This window comes from Melospiza georgiana, chromosome 16, assembly GCF_028018845.1.
Source record: "Melospiza georgiana isolate bMelGeo1 chromosome 16, bMelGeo1.pri, whole genome shotgun sequence".
In the NCBI taxonomy this organism is placed as follows: Eukaryota; Metazoa; Chordata; class Aves; order Passeriformes; family Passerellidae; genus Melospiza; species Melospiza georgiana.
Window position 1 is genome coordinate 8,769,902 of NC_080445.1, and position 21,890 is coordinate 8,791,791.

Sequence of the window (21,890 nt, forward strand, 5' to 3'; positions counted from 1 at the left end):
GGCCCCGCCGCGCCCCGGGTGAGTGAGCGGTAGGGGATAGGGGGATGAAGGAGTGAAGGGATGAGGCCGCGGCACCGGGCAGCCCCGCGGGGCCGGAGCGGGTGCGGCGCTGAGGGAACGCGGCCCGCACTCCGCCATGAGGGCAGCGCTGTCTCCGCCAGGGGCGGCCGCGGAGCGAACTTTGCCTCCCCGGGACGGTGCTCGCCCGGACAGACCGCGCAGACCATTCAGTACAGTAAATGTGCTGAGCTGCGAGTGAGGACCAGCCCGGACCCACCACAGATTTACCTTTAAAAGGGCTCCAGCGAGTCCATCAGTCCGGACTCGCGTAGATTTCCATCCCCAAAGCTGATAAACTCCCCTAATAGTTTGCGAGTCAGTATCTGCTTCCTCTTTCCGACATGGGATTCCTGTCCCCAGCCTTCCATCACGTCCTTCACTTCTGCACTGTTTCTGTTTCAGGACTGGAACCAGACATGGCATACAAACATCCCAGGACTGCCCTGGTGCTTCGAGAGCTCCATCATTGCCTGGATCCCTTGTGCCTATCTTTGGATCTGTTTTCCTTTCTACTACTGGTACCTTCGGCACAGAAACAAAGGCTACATTAGGATGTCCCACATCTTCAAAGCCAAAATGGTGAGGGGTAAACCACGGGGTTTGGTCCTATAATTGTTTCAACTTTGATGCAGAGCTTAACTTTCCTAAATTATTAATTCTGTCCTGATGATACATCTCTGCTGGGGTTTTTGACATTTACCAGCTCAGGTCAGTATAAATCAATACCCAGTATAAATCAAGTAAAGTTTTAGGAAGACATGTCATAAGATCTTCTCTCCTGTATTTCCATTTGATTCCCTGACACTTCTATAACATTCTCCATCCCAGACTTGATCTTCCACCCCTCCAGTCTTACTTCCCAGGCAGCTTGGATCAGTTTGGTAGATTGTCCCAGCATTTCAGTTCATCCCAGTGTGTGTTTCTTGTCTCTGCCCCAGGTCCTTGGATTCATCCTGGTAATACTGTCTTTTTCTAATGTCTTCTTCATGGTGTGGGAGAAAAGCCAAGGAATCCCACGGACCCCAGCACTCTTCATTAGCCCTGCTGTGGTGGGAATCACAACGGTAATTCCTCCCTTGTTTGTCTGCAGATGGCCAAGCTTAGCCCTCCTGGGACAGAGCTTGTGTTTCCCATGGTTGTTGCTGTCTCTGAGCACAAATTTGGCTGGTGGGATGCACTTTGTTCCTCTCTGCTGTGTGACACATCAGGGGGTTGGAGTTGGGGCAGAGCACACCTGGCAGGAGCTGAGGTTTCAGTAAGGTTTAGAAAGAGGTCTCACAACAATGAGACAAGATTTCATTTCTCATAACCACAGTATGTGATTTAGTATGGTTTAGAATGAAATGTGATTTCTGTTCAATAAATCAGTGCCTATTCTCCCCTTCTGTTATTGCATCCTCATAGCCTCAGTCCTTCCAGCCTGTTGGCCCAATTGTAATTTTATTACTTGCCTTCTCTGTAGACATTCTTGAGTGCAAAATTGCACACAAAGCTTTTCAGTGTTAGCCTCTTAGGAACAATACTGCAAGTCTGAACATCTTGAAATGTTTGGGCAAGATGTGGTTTTTCTCTATTGTATTCATTAATTTGATAACAATGTTTGGCATTCCATTACCAGGTATTTATTTGGACAAATTTGTGCTTCCTCACAGGTCCTTGCCTTGTTCCTTACCCAAGCAGAAAGAATGATGGGCATCCAGTCTTCAGGGGTCCTATTGATTTACTGGCTGCTCTCATTTGTGGCTGCACTTGTGATGTTTAGTTCCAAAATTCAGCATGCCCTGGAAAGAGTAAGTGAGATCCCATACCTTTAATGTGCAGACTGCAAAGTCTCTTAACAACAGGGATGATTTTGTCTCATTGACTGCAAGGGGGAGAATCAAATTCTTCTTTTAAAATTTGTGCTGAGAAAAATGGTTCATGACACTTTATATTTGTGGTGGATGTTTATTTGCATGGGTAGAACATGAGAAGCTTTTTCTCTGCTGGTTAAACATGGAGGTTCTTACCTCATTTTCACCAGTGCTCTGTTCCTTAGGGCTTCCTGGAAGACCATTTCCACCATGTTACAACTTACCTTTATGCTGGCCTGGTGCTAGGAGAGCTTGTGTTATTCTGCTTAGTTGATCACCCTCCCTTCTTCTCTAAAGCTGACAACAATCCTGTAAGTACAAGGTAGCTTTTCCTAATGCTTTGCTTCATTGCTAAAACAGGATTTTAAATATATGGGGATCCACAGGCACATGAGTATCTGGGTGATGTAAGATACATCATTCTGTAAAAAAGGTGACAGTTTTAAAAAGTAACTGGCAGAATTTGGGATAACATTGCTCTGTCTCTCTATGTAAGCTTTTCAAAACTAAAAGCCTATCCATACTCATGTTTCTTGTCACTGAAACCAGTGGATAGGGCTTCTATTGCTTCCCCTGGTGCTGCTCTCCTGTGCTGCAGTACTCTGTTGGTGATATTGAGTATGAAAAACTCAGTGCTTAAGAAAATAAATGTCTTTGGGTATGAAGAATTATATTCTTTGTTTTTCATCTGAGACATTATGCAAAGTCAAATTCTCAAAAATCTTCCAATCCCATTGAGCCTCCACAATTACTTACTCTGGTTCAATGGATGGAGAGGGGGATAACTCTGCTTGCTTTTCCTGGGGAAGCACAGAAGGGAACTGCATTCATCTGACACATGCCCTTTTCTACATATAAATATCACACGTGTTTTCTCTCCCATCAGAATCAGTGCCCAGAAGCCAGCAGCTCTTTTCTTTCCAAAATCACATACTGGTGGTTCTCTGGGTAAGAAAACAGAAGATGTGCTTTTGCTACAATAGCAGAAAAAAGCAGCAGCATCAGAGATCAGAGAGGGTGTAGATGGCAGCCAGTAAGAAATATCTCAGCCCCTGAATTAGCTCATGGAGTGAGGATTTAAATTATTTCTTTGAATTATTTCTCTTGTGAGGTATTCTCACAAGATCAAATTATAAAAATTTAATTTAATTTTCTCCAAATAGTTTAAAACACAAATTTGTGATTCTAGATAATTCTCTTCTGCCTCCCAACTACCCCTCCAGTGCCCTCCCAATCTTGAAATAGATCTCATCAATCTCAGAAGATCACTGTACACCAGCCACAGCCCTCTCTTCCTGCCAGACCTTAGTCTCATCTGCCTCTCATGGAGCCCAGAGAAAGTTAAATGAACTTTCTACTCCACTACCCAAGACTCTGAGTATAGATTAGAAATTAGGGCTGACTTGCAAATGCCCATTGTGCTGACAGAAGATAGCCTAGGGATTAAAGCAAAGCTGCTGTTCCTGGGCATTCATTGTGGGACAGGACAGTCCTGAGTGGTGGTGTGATGTCAGTGCTCTCTGTGGTGCACTGCCTGCTGCCCCTGTGTTCTGAAAGAGTCACACACAGCACAGATCCTGCTCTGCTCCCCTGACTGCACTCTGTGTCCTCCAGGCTCCTCTGGAAGGGCTCTCAGCAGGCCCTGGGGGTGGATGACTTGTGGCCAGTGAGGAAACAGGACTGCTCTGAAGATATTGTTGCCTGGGCAGAAAGAGAGTGGAAGAAGTGTCACAGCAGAAGCCAGCAGTGAGTATTTGATCTGGAGAGCACATCATGAGCTAAGCTGGGCAGTTCTAGATGATCTAAGCAAATACACTCACAGGTACTGCTGTGTGAGTCCCTTTGTGCAAAATCTGATTTTAAATGTTAAAATCTGCTGGAGAACATCCTTGCCCTCCTGGAAGCACAGAACTAACTTTCTGTGAGAGGGGTCAGTTTTTGATGAGCTTTTATACTGGACATGGTATGAGATCCAGTGTGAGATATTTAGTGATTTTTTGAAGATACAAAATTCCCAAGCTTTCTCCACTTGTAGGTAACTTTCTCATTGTTTCTTCCTTCAGGAAAATGGAGTCTGCCACATTTAAAATGGGTCAGAAAACTAAAACTGGTATAGCAGAAGCTGGAGAGACAGAGGCTCTACTACAATCCAAGCACAGTCAGAGTGGGCCCTTACTGAGAATGTTCTGGAGCATGTTTGGAACTTATTTCCTTCTCAGCACTGTTTGCTTAGTTATCTGTGATGTCTTCTTGTTCTCCACCCCAAAGGTACTGAGGTATGTGCACATATAAGATGTATTTCTGTCACATGAACAAGATTGCTGTGTGCATGAGCCCAGAAATGTGTATGTCAACATAAAAACAATGACATTTTGAAGTTCTCTCTTGCTGATGAAGGGAGCTCGGGTGTCATTTGTGCTAAACCCACTGTCAGGTCAGGAGGAAAAGACACAAAGCCCCTGTGTGAAGCTGTGCACACTGTCTGCACTGCTGTGCTCCCGCAGTGGGAAGGACAGGATGCACCAAGCCCTTGGACAACTTCACTAGAACAGGAGTTATTTGATGGTTCTGTATATCACACCACTTGCCACTTGCTGTAGTCTTAAGGCTCCATGTTCCCTGGCTAATAAAGAGAACACCTGTGCATCCTGCACATCTTAAATAACTTTGTTAGTTGATGAAATGCTTTGTGGGTTCTGCATTATATTATATTTTCATGGGCAAAATCCCTTCCTGGTCCAGATTAGAAGTTTTGGAAATGCCAATGACTCCCTTAGGTTACAGCTACCACTTTGCATATTTCTGACAAATTCATGAAAATCAGGAGCCATCCTTAACACTGAAAATGAGGTCTACCCAGAGATGATGCTGAGATCAGAGATTGCCTCAAAAACATGAGTGGCTAGATTTCAAAAATCAAGATGTTATATATTCCAATTCTTCTGCTATTCACTGATAAACCTCAGCCAGAGAGAATACAGAAAAATCACCAGTATTTCTGCCAGTTTATTTTTGTGTCTGATATTTCATCAGTACTGTGTAGATCCTGCAACATTTGCCTCCTGTCTTGCAGCCTTTTCCTGAAGTTCATTGAAGATGAGGCAGCCCCAGGCTGGCTCGGCTACCTCTATGCCTTCAGCATGTTCCTGCTGGGCTGTCTGCAGACTCTGTTTGAGCAGCGCTACATGTACATGTGCCTTGTGCTGGGGCTGAGGCTCAGAACTGCCCTGACAGGCCTTGTGTACAGGAAGGTGAGCCTGCAGCTCCTTCTGTAGCTTTGCTTTTTTCTAGCCCTACCTTAGCAGTAATGATGTACATTGTCCATAGCAGTATCAGGGGAGATGTCATTAGAAACTCATTTTAGGATGTAGATTCATCTCTGAGCAGTACATGGCAGGTACATTGTTTAGAGCTTCCCTATGAAGGAAAAGCCAAGAAAAGGAAGGAGCAAAAATCAACATGGACTTTCTTATGCTGTATGTACATGTATAAAAAACATGTATTTCTTGTGATGCCTGGGGAAAAGGAGTAAATACTTCATCTTGAAGTGAAGTCACATGGCCCAGGTAGCAGCATGGTGTCAATACCTGGGATTTGACATTTTGTTCTCTGTGAGGAAAAGAATGTTGTTTGACTTTTGGACCAAAGCTGTTGTTTGATAATGCCTTTTCTTTCTTCTCTGCCCTGTTTAGATCCTGGTTATGACAAATGCGTCAAGGAAAGCAGCAACCACAGGTGAAATTGTTAATCTGGTATCTGTTGATGTGCAAAAGCTAATGGATCTGATTATCTATTTTAATGGGACCTGGCTGGCTCCTATTCGGATTATCATCTGCTTTGTCTTCTTGTGGCAGGTAATATATGACAGTATTTATCATTCCCTTTCTAGTCTAAATATCAAAGGAAAATGAGGTTTCAAAATTATACTTACTAGTTTGAATTACATGAAATTGCCATATTTTTCTTAGCTCTGTAGCACAGTGGATTCACTTTTCTTTCTGAAAGATATTTTCATTGCTACAGAATCCTTGTCTGATCCTTCAGTTCATCTTCTCCGCTGTGTATTCAGCATTCAGTCCCTTTTAGGAGTCTGTGAGTATGGTTATTGTGAGCTGACTGATAAACTTCTGCTTCAGATTTTCCTGTCACTTCTCTTTACAACCACTGGGTGGTAGCCCAGTGAAGCCTGAAAGTCCAGTTCCAGCCCCTTGGCACAGTCCCAGAACATAATGGGGAATGGTCTGAAATAGTAACTTGACATACTTCATCCTGAAGCCTGGTTACCACAAGATCAGTGAAACAGCTTGAAGCAAAGTTGCATGCCATTCAGAGAGACTATTGGATACTTTGAATTTCATAGGTATTGAGTTCAGCAAGGAGAGAGCAAAACCTGAATTAGAAATAATGGATGGTAATGTAAAAGATCCATTTTTAATCAATGTATGGTATTTTCTCAGCAGTACAGAGCCCTGTTGTTTAGTCCCTGTTCTTGGCCAATGGAAGCACGAGCAGTACAGAGACAGGTGATTCACAGGAGCTTTCCAGAGGCCTTTGAGGCCTTCCTTTACTACCCAGGCTGGACTGTGCCTCATGCCTGGCAGGATGCTGTGAATGTGAAAGTCAGTAGCCCTGGTACAGACTGTGGTGAAGTCATCATCCCTTTTCTAATGCCAAGTTGAATGTGTTTGTAGCATAATTACACTTTCTTTGCTGGTGTTCACAGATCATTGGTGCAGACAATACTTGTAACTCTGTGTGTTACTCCCCTCTCCAGCCATCCCTAGGGAGATGTAACTAACCCATAAAAAACAAGTGCTGATACAGAATTGTTATGAACCCTGGGATCCAAGAGCTGTCCCAAGATAATGGCACAGCAAAATGCCACCATTTCATCTCATGCAGACAAGCTGGGCTATTTATGCTGCAGGAATACTTGGTTGAGGGTTTGGGTTTGTTTTTAAGCAGAACCTGGTGTTGTGTGGGGTCACTTACTCAGGGCAGCCACACGATGTCCTTCTGAGCGCATCCAGGGAGGGACGAGAAGAGCCAGGCATGGCTTGAATTGCCAGCGTGCCTCTGGATCGCCTTCAGCACCGATCCAGCTCCTAACAAGGGAGCGAATAAATTCAGCACAGCCTGATGACAGGAGTTATCCGCCTTGGAGAGTTAACAATCCACAGTGCTTAGGAGCACAACTCCCTGGAAAGGCAAAGGCAAGGTTACAGTCGAGGCTTAGCCAGAGGGATGTTATGCACAAGTTCAAATAGGAGGGAAGGTAAGCAAGGGAACAAAAAGCAATCTTGCCTAGTCATCACCAGAAGTTCCTTCTCTTTTTTCTCTCCTGGCAGCTTCTAGGGCCATCTGCCTTGACTGCAATTGCTGTATTTCTTTTTCTTTTGCCTCTGAATTTCGTGATCACCAAGAAGAGGAGTCAGTTTCAGGTATATTTTGCTTCATAAAAATGAAGTGGTTTACTGAGTTATAAGATGACTTATATTTATTCACACTTACCACAACTGCCTGAAGTAACATAGGAGGATTTGAAGCCTGCAAAATTTCTTGAAATTTAAAATAAGCTCCTCCATGTTCAGCCTTTTTACTATGTTTGCCCTACTTTTCTGTTGTTTTTATGTACTGCCAGTAAAAACAAAGCTCTGAAGATGATAAGTAAAATATTTCCCAGCTTAGAAGACTCATAAGCAAAACAGCATACACAGCTCAACTGCAGGGAAATTTATTCAGGACTTGGAGGCAGGAATAAGGTATTTTTTTCAGAATAATTGCACCATTAAACATTTAACCTATTAAATGATAAAACTCAAACATTTATTACAGGAAATCCAGATGAAGCATAAAGATGAGAGGGCCAAACTCACCAATGAAATTCTCAGTAACATTAAAGTAATCAAACTGTATGGTTGGGAGAAAACCTTCATGGAGAAATTATTTGGAATCCGAAAGCAAGAACTTCAGGCCTTAAAAAGATCTCAGATTCTCTTCTCAGCATCCCTAGTTTCTTTCCATTCATCAACTTTCCTGGTGAGTGAATCACCTTCCTACATAAAACATATGCTGTAACTTCCCTTTTCCTTTGTACTCCTGCCTGGACAGACTTTTCCTATGGACAGCTAAAGATTATATCTGCCTGGAGGTCACAGGAGTTGCTGTGGCTGCTGCACCAAAACCTCCTTAAAGCAGAACAAACATCCAGTGATCCAACTTGGCTCTGTCACCAACACACCAGACCACACCTTATCCCTCGAGGGGATAACCTGGATTTAACCAGATGGGTCCCAGAGTCTTGAAGGGCCTGTCACCCCTGAACCATTCTGAAGCAAATGCTTTGCTTGTCCTTTGCTCCCTTTCAGATCACATTTGTCATGTTTGCTGTCTACACCCTGGTGGACAACACACACGTGCTGGATGCTGAGAAGGCCTTTGTGTCCTTGACACTGATCAACATCCTCAACACTGCCCACTCCTTCCTGCCCTTCTCCATCAACGCTGCTGTCCAGGTTAACTGCAGGCCCTGTTCCTCTTCCTTTGGCCATAAGGGGTTTTTACATATCCCCCTTATCAGGTAAAGGTAGGGATTTCTTAGGGCTCTGCACATCAGCTGTGTAATTGCCACTGTGAAACAGTGATGTGCAAGGGCTTGCAGCTAAAGGTACTTTGTAGCATTGCTTTTCAGAAAGTCTCCTTTATATTGACAAAATAGTCAACAAGAATTATTCCTACGTCTTTAGTAGTTCAGCACAAGCACCATTAGATCTCAGAGGGGCTTCCAGTTCTGTTTTTAATCACAGAAATCAGAACAGGTGGAACAAAATCTCCATAGGGGAGACCCTGCTAGTCCAGGCCAGAGAGAAAAGCAATTCACTGTTCAGTAAGAAATTAGGAAATTCATTTCCCTCTTACACTCTAAGACTGTCACAGATTTTCATGTACAAAAGCAATCACTGGAAAGATTGCAGGAAGAATTGGAAGAAAAAGTGCCAATTTCACTGAACCAGAAGCACAGGGAAAGGTATGGAGGTTTTGCTAAACTAAGTGGAAATAAAGGCACGTAACAGGAAGAGCTGCCTTTGGCCATCTGCAGCATAGCACTAGTCAATATTCTAAGTGGGTCTTCAGACTGAGTCTTTACTTTGGGTTTTTGCTCCCTTTCTACTTTAAATCTTATTTTCTTCTGTGTGCTGCTTCATTTCAGGCCAAAGTTTCGTTAAACCGTTTAGCAGCTTTTCTGAATCTGGAAGAACTGAATCCTGAGAGCTCAAGCAGAAACACTTCTGGCTGTGGTGAGCTTTTATGTTAGCACTTTTGTCTTATAAGAGGAGTAATTTCCATTATTCAGCTTCTACTCAGGGTGTCTACCATAGTCAAGAGAAAAATATTTGCCCTTTACTATCACTTTATCTCTCTGGCCTCATTATTTCTAACAATGAAATGTAATCTGGTGATTTACCCCTTCTTTTCATAATAAAAGTTGATTTTCTGTAACATAAATACACACTGAAACATAAAATCACATAAATTGGGACATTTCTGTAGCTATCTCTGCATTTACAAGTGGTCTATCTCTCTTCATGTTTTAGTACAGGCAAGTATCACCATAAGAAATGGAACTTTTTCCTGGAGCAAAGAAACTTCTCCTTGTCTTAGAAGGTACAGACTTACCCTTAGTCATCCCTCAATACTGTAGGTCAGGGTGGATCCTGGATGAACTAAGTCCTCAGGGCCTAAGTGAAACCAGGGTGGAATATCCAGAGGCTTCTGAGTTTGCTTCACATTCAGTGTTGAATTCTGAAAATTATAAAATCAGATAAAACATAATTTTGCTTTTATGTTGAGGAGCACATAAATGGGAAAGTACCTGTATGTGGCTGTTGCCTTATTTTTATGGAGACTGTTTTCTTTATACAGCTTTCTTGTCCAAATATGCAATTACAGTGATTTAAGGCAAAAAAAGTAGAACAGATGGAATGCAGATATTATATATGACATCACTACATGCTTAGTGAACAAATGGAATGCAGATGTATATGACATCACTACATGCTTATTTCTAAAGGCATTGATATTTTGTGAAAGAAAAGCTTTGAAATGTTCTGATGTTCAGGAGTGTTCTACATCCAGGGCTTTGGGCTAGCCTGTCTCCAGAGTGAGGATCCGGGTATGAAACTCAGATGGGGATGTGGATGAAGACTTTGTGGTTGGAGGTGTCTGAAGGGATGAAATCAGGGGATTTACTCGATACATACCTGACAACAGCACGAATTTTGATAATTATTTGCTTTCAGAAAGTGTATCTTTAATGTGGTAAGAGATTATCTTTTCCCCCAGCATAGAGCTGAGTGTGCCCCAGGGCTCTCTGCTGGCTGTGGTTGGCCAGGTGGGTGCTGGCAAATCCTCCCTGCTGGCAGCGCTGCTGGGCGAGCTGGAGGCCACCGAGGGCTGCGTGACCATCAAGGTGAATTTTCCCCTCAGCATTTGCTTCTAATCAGGCTGTTCTCAGGAAGTGGAAGGTGTGAACCACAGCATCACTTACCAGGAAAACCCATTTACTGCTGAATTTTAACACAGGCTGTATGTATCAGTCCACATTTAGTTATCTGAACGCACTTCAGACTTCTCAGATGAGCCTGAACTTTGTGAATAGGAACTGGAACAACACTTCAAAGATCCAGTTCTATTTCTCCCTCTGACAGTGAGCTGAAGTGTCATCCTGGTAAATTGCATCCTGTACTTGCACCTCTGTTCCCTCCCCTGTAAGGTAATAACAGTGCAGACTCATATTTTGCAAAGCCTTCTGAGAATTGTCAGTGCTGATGATCATTCCAGATTTCACAACTGAGAGAGCTTTTCTTCAAAGATGGGTTCTCACAGTGTCAAGTTGAGCTTATGGAAAAGTTTGCTTAACATTCTTCCACTTTTATAGGACACTGCAGCTTATGTGCCCCAGCAAGCTTGGGTTCTAAATGCTTCAGTGGAAGATAACATTCTGTTTGGGAAAGAGATGGATGAAACCTGGTTCAGTAGAGTGACAGAGGCTTGTGCACTGCACCCTGATTTGGAGACCTTCCCTGCAGGGCAGAAGAGTGAAATAGGAGAAAAGGTACTGCCTTGGCTTTATGTTTTGGCCAACTTTTCCCTGAGTAGCTACAACTTCAGGTGTCCTGCTTAAAACATCTACCCCTGAGTAGCTACAACTTTGGGAGCTGTGATGAAAGCACAAAAAACCTCAACTCACAAGAGGCAGGTGCCCAGGAATTTCTGGAAAATTAGGCCATGATTTAATTTAATTTAAGCCCACCTTCTGACAGCCTAGGAAGAGACATAAGAGATGTTTAAGAGAAAAATCAACACATCCAGGTCATTCTTGGGTGCTGTTTTGCAGGAAAGAGTTGTTCAAGAGACTCTGCCTCTGCAAGAGCCCTGTTGGGAGGGAAGGAGGGAGAGAGGGAGGGAGGTGCACTGATTTAAAAATAAGTCATAAAACATCAGTGTAAAAGGAAGTCAGCAGTTGGGAAACATGCTGTAGCTTTGAAATGAGCAGAGTCAATGTCTTTTCCAGGGAATCAATCTGTCTGGGGGGCAGAAGCAGAGAGTGAGCCTTGCTCGGGCCGTGTACCAGCAGGCTGCCATTTACCTGCTCGATGATCCCCTGGCAGCTGTGGATGCCCACGTTGGGCAGCACATTTTTGAACACGTTCTTGGACCCAATGGCTTACTGAAGGACAAGGTGTGTATGAACCTGAACTGTAAACACTTGCACAGTGTCTCTCATAAAATGTTTCCAGGTTATCAAGGCTCACAAACACTGTTTTGTAGGGGACTGGGGAACCTCTCTGCAGGCAATCTCATCTAGGAGGAGGAAGGCTGTCTTTATCCTCATGCAAACCACATGCCTAGTGCCAGCCTTACTTTCACTGCAGGTTTACAGTTCTTTGGTCTTCTGTCCACATCCTCCCTCCTTTATGAGATTTACCTCTAGCACAGTTTAGAGGAGTACCTGATCTCTTCCAAGTTCTATCACCATCATGTCTAATCTCATTATTTTTGAATAGTTCAGTGGCACCTTTACAGTTCTCATCACTTAAACACTTCTACGTTCTTTTTGCACTGGTTGTGTTTTGTTTTTCCTTGGTATTCCTCTGCTGTCAAAGTATCTGGAAAACAAAACATGGTTACTTGAGAAGGAATGCTAGGGCAGCTCTTTTGGATTCATACTATAAATTGCCTAGAAACACTTGATTCAGTGCTTATTATGGAAGGGAAACAGGAAGAAGGCAATTTATGGCATTACAAAGTCCAATTAAAACAAACATATATAATTATAAATACCTTTCTCTCCATGAGATTAGTTGCAAGTATCAGAAAATAATTATTGTATTGAAACAGAATGACTTTCTAAGAACAATGTAGCAGACATAAGGTGTACTCAAAGGGTTTGACTGTATATTAGAAATGCAAAATATGCCAATTTATCTAGGAAAAAATTACTTTTCTTATATCCTTTCCTCCAATTATGTGTGCAAATATGCTCAGAAATGTAAACAAAAGGAAATACCCTTTAAATCCATTCAGGCTGATGAATTTTTGAGGCCTAAATTTGATCCTGAAATACTAATACCAGTACTGACAGCAGAACAATTGTAACTGCTTCCTCTTTATCCAAGCAGACTCGTGTGCTGGTGACTCACACAATTAACATTTTGCCTCAAGTGGACAATATTGTTTTTCTGGTGGATGGAATGATCTCAGAATCTGGTTCCTACCAAGAACTTCTACAGAAAAATGGAGCCTTTGCAGATTTTCTTCGTTCACACATTACTGCAGAAGAGAAGGCACCTGCTGGTTTTCCAGGTAACCCAGATGGGTTGGAATCATTCTTCCTAGGTCTATCAATCAATTGTTCCCTTCATATCACATCTGTTTTATTATGGACATTTAAAACAGAGATCCAATCACAGTAAGGTTTTGCTTTGTGTGGGGAAAAACATGCCTGTCAAATCAGCTGACTCATCACCTCAAAATTGATTATGAATCCATATTAGTAGACAATAATTAAGCAGTAAACTATTACCCACTGTGTGTGCTATTCTTTGAGCCTCACCTTGATATTTCTACCTTTAGAAACAATTTTTAAATGAATCTTTCCTCCATATATTATGAGTCTTTCAAAGGCTGTAGAGGACAAAACAGGATTATAAAGCATTTAGAAATACATTTATTTCACAGCTGTGGGAGACACCAAAGGCACTGTCACCACTGGGAATGGTCCATCTCAGCAGAAACCCCTCAGGTAAGCTTAAAGCAATCTCAGATACTGAAGAACTTACTCCAAAAGCCCATAAAAGCCTACATAGGAGGGTCTTACTGAGTATGATAGAGGTTTGGGATTGATCTGTAAATAAATAACAAGAGCAAACAAGCAAAACTCAAGAATAGCTAAAAACCTGCTCTTGAGTGTAGGAGTTGACTGACATTTCTTCTGTATTTCACAAGGAGGCACAACAGAGCTCAGGTACAGGCTCCTTGATACATTTGGTTCCCTGTGGGGCTGTAAGGCCAGACTGATCCCACACCAGCCTCAGAGTGAATGCTTTTTTCTGCTCCTCAGTGGCTTGACAGAGCCCAGTCCTTGTGACAAACATGGACCGTGGCTGGGGACACTCTGGAGGAGCCTGAAAACTGCAGCCCTCAAAATAGGCATGGATTTAAGGGTGGATGGGTGGCTAAAATATAAAAGGATTTTTGTTTTCTTCATCAAGTGGTGATTCAGTAAAATCTGCTGTGGGAAGGGAGAGCACTCCTGTGAGCTCAGCCTGCACCAGTGCTGCAGCCAGCAGTGGAGGATTAACCAAGGCAGAGAGAACTCAGCACGGCAGGGTAAGCACAGCAGCACCTTCCTGCAGAGGCAAGGACACATTCCATGGGGATAACACACCCAGGGCAGGCAGGCCAGCTCCCTGCCTCAGCTAAACACAGCCAGGGCAGGCAGCTGGGCTGTTCCAGAGTGCCCTGTAATGGAGACAAGGACATATCATACTGAGAAGAAATGAGAGCAAGAATTCAGAAACCCCAAAGTAGGCAGTTTTTTTTCAGGGAGCCCCAGCACTAGCCAGTCTGGGATCTCCTCTCCCCACACCAGCACCCAGTGTGAACATGGCAGTTCTCTCTCACACCAGCACACAGGAAAACCACTGCCTGACATAAAGAAAGCCTTGCATGTACTCCAGAAGTAACATGAGCCCATTGCATAACATTGATCAGTTGATAACAATCATTCATCAGTGATTTCTTTATGCCTTCATTACTCATCCATGAGGAAAACAAAACAAGAATCAACACGGTTGCTGTGACTGTGACATATCACTGAGAAATCCCATTATAAATCACTCCTTGCTTCAGAGCTGCTATTTTAGCTAACAACCTCCTCTCCTCTGTCTGCCCACGTGTCTCTGCAGGTCAGGGCTGGGGTGTATGGAGCCTACCTGCAGGCAGCAGGCCGGGTGCTGTGTGTGTATGTGCTGCTGTCCTTCACCTGCCAGCAGGCTGTGGCCTTCTCCAGGGGCTACTGGCTCAGCCTCTGGGCAGATGACCCCGTGCACAATGGGACACAGCAGCTCACAGAGCTCAGACTTGGAGTCTTTGGTGCTTTAGGAGTGGTTCAAGGTGTGTTGAAGTTGCTCAGCTAATTCTGTATTCCCAGCTCCCTGTCCCATATCCAGGATGTGTTCTCAGAATATAAACAAGTGCATACCCTTGGGCTTTCAGCTTCCTGGGCTTTTAGTCCCAACCCTAAAGGTTTTTCTTTTTTATCTCTTTTCATCCTTCCAGCATAAATTAATAATATCAAAGTTCAAGTGGGGCTCTTCTTCATGCTGAATTGTTGCCCCTCACACTGCTAAGCTGAATAAAATAAATCTTGGCTTAGGTCACATAAAAGAGAGAGAAGAGAAACTTCTGGACTTCTACATTTATCTTTTTCTTTTTAAATAGCCACCATTCTTTTGGTCACTCTATTTACAAAGAAAAAAATATCACTGAGTAATTTAAAGTAATCCCAGTCAAGCTTATTTTGTGATGAATGAATAATTTGTCCTGCATGTTTTAAGTTCCTGAATCCATGCCCCCCATCAAGCTGGCTTAGAAGGTCTTTGAAGGTCTTAGAAGGCCACTCTGTAACTACCCTACAGAAAGGGCAGCTTACCCTGCAACTCTGAGGCTTGGTTTAATTCCTGCTAAAGAGAGGTTTCATTCCTGTTGCACCTTCCTGAATGCACACTCACAGGAGTAATGGGAAATCACCATCCTTCTAAGAACTCCAAGGTGGGTTTGTTCAGACCTAGTAATAATAATTTCTTTTCTCTTACAGCCCTTGGCAGGTTTGCCTGCACAGCAGCAGTGCTGCTGGGGGGTGTGCTGGCCTCACACCAGCTCTTCCTGCAGCTGCTGAGCAATGTCATGAGATCCCCAATGCTCTTCTTTGAGCAAACACCCACTGGACAGCTGCTGAACCGCTTCTCCAGGGACATGGATGCTGTTGATTCTGTCATCCCTGACAAGCTCAAGTCTGTGCTGGGATTCTTGTTCAACTTATTGGAGATCTACCTGGTGATTGTGGTGGCTACACCATGGGCAGCAATGGCCATAGTAGCCTTGACTGTTCTTTATGCAGCATTCCAGGTAGGAGCTCACAGGTACACACAGGAGAGGCTGAAGCAGCACAGCCCTGCAGAAAGCCTCCTTTTCTTAGGAGGGAAGGCATGCAGAAATCAGTTTCATAGTCTCAAGTTGCATCTGAACAAGATTAATGTCAGTCCCTTTCCCACATCACCTCAGAGCCCTCAAAAACAGGCTTGTGCTTTTCTGATGTCTAAAACAAATCCTACCTAGGCTATATCCCTCATCTCCATTAATATGAATCACATGAAGACCAAAAGCATTCTTCCTTTCCTGCAGAATTCTTACACTACTTTTGAATATATCCACATTTGCCAGCCAAGACTGAGCATTAGGGAAGGGCAAGTGCATCTCTGTTCTCCATGGGGCAAAGGGCTCAGCTGCAGGAGGAACTCAGAGTAGAGGTTTTGTGGGAGCCCTGGGGCTCCTTTGCCCCAACCAGATTAGGAATATTAGGAATTAGGAATAGTTAGGATTATTCCTAATAAAGGCAGGACATAACAGAGGTAGGAACACTGACTCATCTTTTAGGGGCACATCCTGCATGCACATAAGGTTTTGTAACACAAGGACAGTACTATTGCACTTGTTGAGGCCTTCCCAAATTTCCTCTGGAGTACCTCCATAGAAACACAAACCTTCTAATGACTGTCCCTTCCTTTCCCCTTGTCCCAGCACTTCTATGTCAGCACCTCCTGCCAGCTGAGGCGCCTGGAGGCTGCCAGCAGGTCACCCATCTACTCCCACATCTCAGAAACCTTCCAAGGCAGCAGTGTGATCCGTGCTCACAGAGACCAGCACAGGTTTATTTCAAAGAGCAATTTCCTAGTGGATGAGAGCCAGCGAATTTGCTTCCCTGGAGCTGTTGCTGACAGGTACAAATCTGCTCTGTGAGTATTCTGTAAAGAAATCCTGTTTTGGGAGAAAGGGAGAGGGCACCCAGCAACAGCTCTGTGCTCCCTCCTCCTGCAGGTGGCTTGCTACAAACCTGGAGTTCCTGGGCAATGGCATTGTGCTGTTTGCAGCCCTGTTTGCAGCCATGGGCAGGACACAGCTCAGCCCAGGAACTGCTGGCTTCTCCCTTTCCTCTGCTCTCCAGGTAACCCAGTGGGGAAATAATACCCTGCTTGCCTTTATCAAAAGCAACTGCATTTTAATTTCTGTTATGAACTATTTCTGTGCCTTTTTAGATGCCTTTTCCTACCAAATCCTGCTGTCATAGCTGAAATCCAGAGCATCTGGAGCACATGGCCCCTTAGGGAAAGAACCTCATACACACATATATGGGCCATCTTCCTCCTCCTACACCTGAACTCACAATATAAGTCAAAGCAAGCCCTGGGCAGCTGAAGCAAGGTCTTCAGAACCTGTCTTACCTGCTTGCAGACTAGTTGCACAAGAGCCTAAGAAATAGCTACACCATCTTTGAGCATCCAAGTCAGTAGCATTTCATTCTCTATAAACATGCTGAAAGGGCTATGGCAGGACCTGGCTTTCACTTTAGCATTTTAAGGCTTTCTGACGTAATTTAATTGCTGATATAATTATCTGATGAGGAGATCTTTAGAAATAAACACTAAGACAAAGTACCAGGTATCTCCTGAGCACAGGTCAGGGCTCATTTTGTCTTCCTAATGCTTGTGTTCCTCTGTGGCAGATAACTGGTGTTCTGAACTGGATGGTTCGCTCCTGGACAGAAGTAGAGAACAACTCTGTTGCTGTGGAGAGAGTGAGGGAATACCTGAGGACTCCTAAGGAGGTACCTAATCCACTGCTGACCTTACCAGAAGGGGCTGAAAAATCTCTGCAAACTCATGAGTAACTTTTCTGTTCCACCTGAAAAACCTCCAGTTTTCCCCTTCTAAAAGGCCAGTCATGTTTCCTTTGGAGAACTGCAGCATTTGGGGTTTATCCAACTGACTGGACTTGTTTTATAACCTCAGATCATTATTTCCTTAAGACAGTTATGCACTGGATTGCCATTAAAATAGCTTCACTTGTTAACACTCATGGAATGAGACATTTCCTGCCCATATTTGGAGTATTTATTGACTTCAGATGCAACTCACTGATAAGTAATGGCTCCTAGATAGCCTTTTAACTGCTAAAAGTCTCCAGTGCAATAATTTTTGTTCTGTAATCATTAAAATTATATCTCCATATGCTGCCCTGAGAGAGGAGGCTTCCACAGCCCTGTTTATAGGGGCATATAAATTTTTTTTATTGAACCACTCAGTTTCAGAACTCTGACATGCAAGCAAACGTTCATCCCCATTTTCAGTAAAGAAAATCCAACCAGCAACTTGGTATAAAGTACAAACAACATCTGCAGGATGAAAGTTAGAGGCCTTTTTTTGGTTTGGAAGCTGCAAAGAGATTGGGGGGCAGTTGGCACAGGTGTCTTCATGAACTTCCCATTCCAATATTGACACTTGATGGGCAATGCTGGAATGGGAAGTTCATGAAGACACCTTGATGGGGTAATTTAAATCAGCCTTCAACACTGCTGTTTTCTTCCATCTCTTCAGGCACCCTGGACTCGGAATGGCAAACTTCAAGGGCAAGATTGGCCCACTGAGGGGAGGATTGAATTTAGGAACTACAGCCTGTGCTACAGGCCAGGTTTGGAGTTAGCACTGAGGCATGTCAGTGTGACCATCAACGGGCACGAGAAGGTAAAAACCACTCCTGGAGCAGTGTGAGCAGAGCTGGGCTCTGACCAGATCCAGGCATCCAGCCCCTGCCTGCACCCAGCTACAGCAGCCTGCCAGCTGCAGGGAAGCAGGAGCCCATCTCCCACACTGCACACCTGGTCCAGCTTATTACAGCAAAGGAATTCTACTTTTTCAGTCTAGTTCCACATCAAGACCCTGTTCAAACTGCTAAGTCTTGTAATTATTCTTCCCTTCAAAGGCTTTTGTGATTCCTTTTCTTACCAAACAATTGTGAGCTATAAATGATTCCATTTAAAGAAAGTATTGCCAGATTGTGAATCACAAACAGCCCTAAAGATCTGATCTGTGCAAAGCTCTCTCCCATCAGAAGGCGAAGAGGAGCTACACAACATATCTGTCCACCTGTGAGAAAGCAATCAACATCCAAACCAAAGTCCTCCCATTGCACTTTCAGATTGGCATCACTGGCAGAACAGGAGCAGGGAAATCCAGCCTTGCTGTGGGCTTGCTGAGGTTGGTGGAAGCTGCAGAAGGAGCCATCCTCATTGATGGACAGGACATTGCCCAGCTAGGTCTGCATGACCTCAGGACCAAGATCACTGTCATTCCTCAGGTATGAAACTCATTTCCAAAATATTTGAACAGTGTCTTGAACACCTGGGGAGGGTTTATAAAGATTCTGTGAGAAGAGGGACATTGAGCAATTCCCAAGTTGGAAATAACCTCTATGCCATGTTCATCTGCTATTCAATATAACATCAGCCACAGATTCCCACCCAGGAGGCAGGACCCAAAAGCTCATTTTTATAATTCATTTCAGGAGTTGTTTGTACTGTCTCTGTGCTCAGGATCCAGTTTTGTTTTCTGGCTCCCTAAGAATGAATCTTGACCCATTAAACCAATACACTGATGCAGACATCTGGACAGCTTTGGAACTGACTCAGCTCAAGAACTTTGTTGCAGATTTGCCAGAGCAGCTGGAATATAAGTGCACTGACCAAGGGGAAAACCTAAGGTACCTTTCTCTGCAGAAGGACAGTGGCAGGGCAGTGCCAGCCCCTGGGCTAGGAGAACAGAGCTGGTTGGATAAGGAGGCTAATTCCTAAAAAAAAAAAAAATCATTAACGATGTCCAGACTGAAAACTGCTGCTTTACTGTCCTGTTTAGCAGCATGAAATCAAATCCTAAGACACTTAGGAAGACCTTTCAGACCCAGTAATTGTGCTGGTTTGCATTTGTGCAGTATCTAAAACCCTACAATCTGTTCCAAGTGCAGCTCTTCTGGGTGCCATAGCAATACCTTCCCCTCCCTCCCTGAGGCTCTTTCATGCTGTTCCCTACCTGCAGTGCCACCAGCTCAATCACCCTTTCAGAGAAAGGGAACAATCACCTTTTCATTGCTGATTTCAAATGAATCATCTGTTCTGATCCCAAGGAAAAGTGACTACTGGCCTCAGTTTACCATCTCTCTTCCTACTTGCAGCACTGGTCAGAAACAGCTGCTTTGCCTGGCCAGAGCACTCCTGCAGAAAGCCAAAATCCTGGTTCTGGATGAGGCCACAGCAGCAGTGGATGTAGAGACTGATGCCCAGATTCAGTCCATGCTGAGGGCTCAGCTCAGGGACAGCACCGTGCTGACAGTGGCTCACAGGGTGAACACTGTCCTGGACTGTGACAGGTGAGGACACCTCTGAGCAGGGGAGCCCTTGGGCAGCTGCTGTGACTGACACCCTACCGTGCTGCTGAACAGCAACTCCATTTCTGTCCTCTTGGTGTTTAAACCTCCAAGCTTTGCTTTGGCATTTGGAGGATCTCTGTTAAACCAGCAGGGCAGCAGCAGGTCAATCAGAGATCCTTTACTCCCACACAGAGCCTTTCCTGCTGTGTCACAGCCCTCTCCCCCCACTGACAGCAAAACCATGACTGCAGCTCCTTGGTCACCTGAAAGATGTGACACTAAAACACCCAATACCCCTTCACAAATCTCACTCCAGTCTCAGCTGCAAAAACCCCTCCTCCCAAACTCAGCACTTGAACAGTCACTCATGAGAAACCCTTTCCATTCCAGCACTGTTTCCCAGCTAGAAAAGCTGTTGGAAAGCTTGGCTGAATAACCAGCAAGTACTGGAATTTATTTTAAAACTAAGTAGAAATTAGTAAATTTATTATAGGTGCTGGTGTAATCCCAAACTTACACTTCTTTTAATGTTCACAGGATTTTAGTCTTGGAAAATGGCCGGATAGCAGAATTTGATACTCCAGAACACTTAATAGCTCAGAAGGGACTGTTCTACAGACTGATGGAAGAATCAGGCCTTGCATGACTCACCCATAGCACCACCACCAGCAGGAATAATTGACCTCATAATTGAGTTATTTTGGTTTCTCTCAAAAATGCCTGACATTCAACCAGAGCTTGTTTGAGCCAGAACTGCAGTGAGTAGATGGAAAGGGGTAACTTGGGACACATTTAATTTCCATAGGAAACTCAGCAATTCCACTTCCATTATGTTTCCAGATACCAAAACCTCACTTGATTGCTGAAAACAAGCCAGTCAGGACTTAAATACTTTTCTGGTATAAAAGCAAACAAGTCAAAAGAGAAAGACCACAGCATTCCTGATTTATACTGTAAATGGAGCCCAAATATCTATCATACTTCAAGATTACACAGATTATTTTTAAAAGCCAAAAAGATTTTATGGACAGCAAGGAAGAATTTAACTGGTAGCAAGGAAACTTAACTGTTTGCAGTTGATGCTAAGCTCCAGGCAGAACAAGTGTTGTGTTTTGCCAATGTCTTAAGGACTGCTCAGCCAGGCACTGTTCCTACACAGCTGTGGACTCCAAGGCAGCTGGAGCTCATCATCCAAAGTGCACAAACACTGGGGCAGGAGAGCACAGGCTGCCTTTGTCACCCTGGGGATCAGATCCACCCCTCCCTCTGCAGAGCAGAGCCAGCTCCAGCAGGGGCTCAGCACTGCAGGACAGGACAGGACCCTGGCTGGGAATGGCAGCAGAGCATCCATCACTCCTGAACAGGTGCTCACAGCAGGGCATGTCCAAACATTGACACCAGCATTTCCAAACTGAATTTGGCCATGAGGAATTTGCAAGGTTGGAAGTGCTCACCTCTCTGATCCCTGCAGCACATGATGAAAGCAGCAGGATCTCACCTGTTGACCTGATGGTTCATTCCTGGTTTTCCTCTTGAGTGCAAGTCCTGCATGTGCCACCCTGGTGCTGCAGAGCCTCTGGCATGGTCACCAGTCAGGTGCTGCTTTAGCAAACCAAAACAGAAGCAAAAGCTTCCTGGGCTTCCCACAGTGTCTGTGGCAGAGCTGTGCCCAGGTCTCTCCTCAGGAATCACAGGATGACAATGTGACAGTCCAATGAACACACAGATACTGCTCTTTACTGTGACTTGTTAAAGCACCCATTTTCTAGAGAGCTGAAATAAAAACAGAATCAAGTATTTAAATGTGTCTCTTCAGTAAACTAAAGCAAATATAACACAGAAAGGGGCAGTGGGGAGGGGATGGGAGAGATCTAGCTGCAAGAATCAACCCAGACTGGCAAAACCCAGCAGTTCCTTCTCCAGCAGCTGCTCAGT

The 21,890-nt window shown here is 44.2% G+C and overlaps 1 protein-coding gene across 1 annotated transcript; it reads left to right on the top strand.

Moving 5' to 3' along the window:
- The first annotated feature begins 136 nt into the window (after positions 1-136).
- Positions 137-20,601, top strand: ABCC6 (ATP binding cassette subfamily C member 6). Its single transcript, XM_058035823.1, is given in 32 exon segments — positions 137-235; positions 463-639; positions 999-1,124; positions 1,713-1,850; positions 2,099-2,224; positions 2,800-2,861; positions 3,528-3,659; positions 3,977-4,189; positions 4,987-5,164; positions 5,606-5,767; positions 7,262-7,354; positions 7,749-7,952; positions 8,282-8,428; positions 9,124-9,211; positions 9,509-9,578; positions 10,257-10,383; positions 10,852-11,028; positions 11,488-11,655; positions 12,593-12,779; positions 13,100-13,136; positions 13,138-13,218; positions 13,688-13,805; positions 14,384-14,591; positions 15,295-15,605; positions 16,278-16,477; positions 16,575-16,701; positions 17,260-17,361; positions 18,131-18,277; positions 18,732-18,890; positions 19,126-19,292; positions 19,761-19,955; positions 20,493-20,601. Coding segments are annotated over 32 exon segments (4,635 nt in total).
- Positions 20,602-21,890: the final 1,289 nt, after the last annotated feature.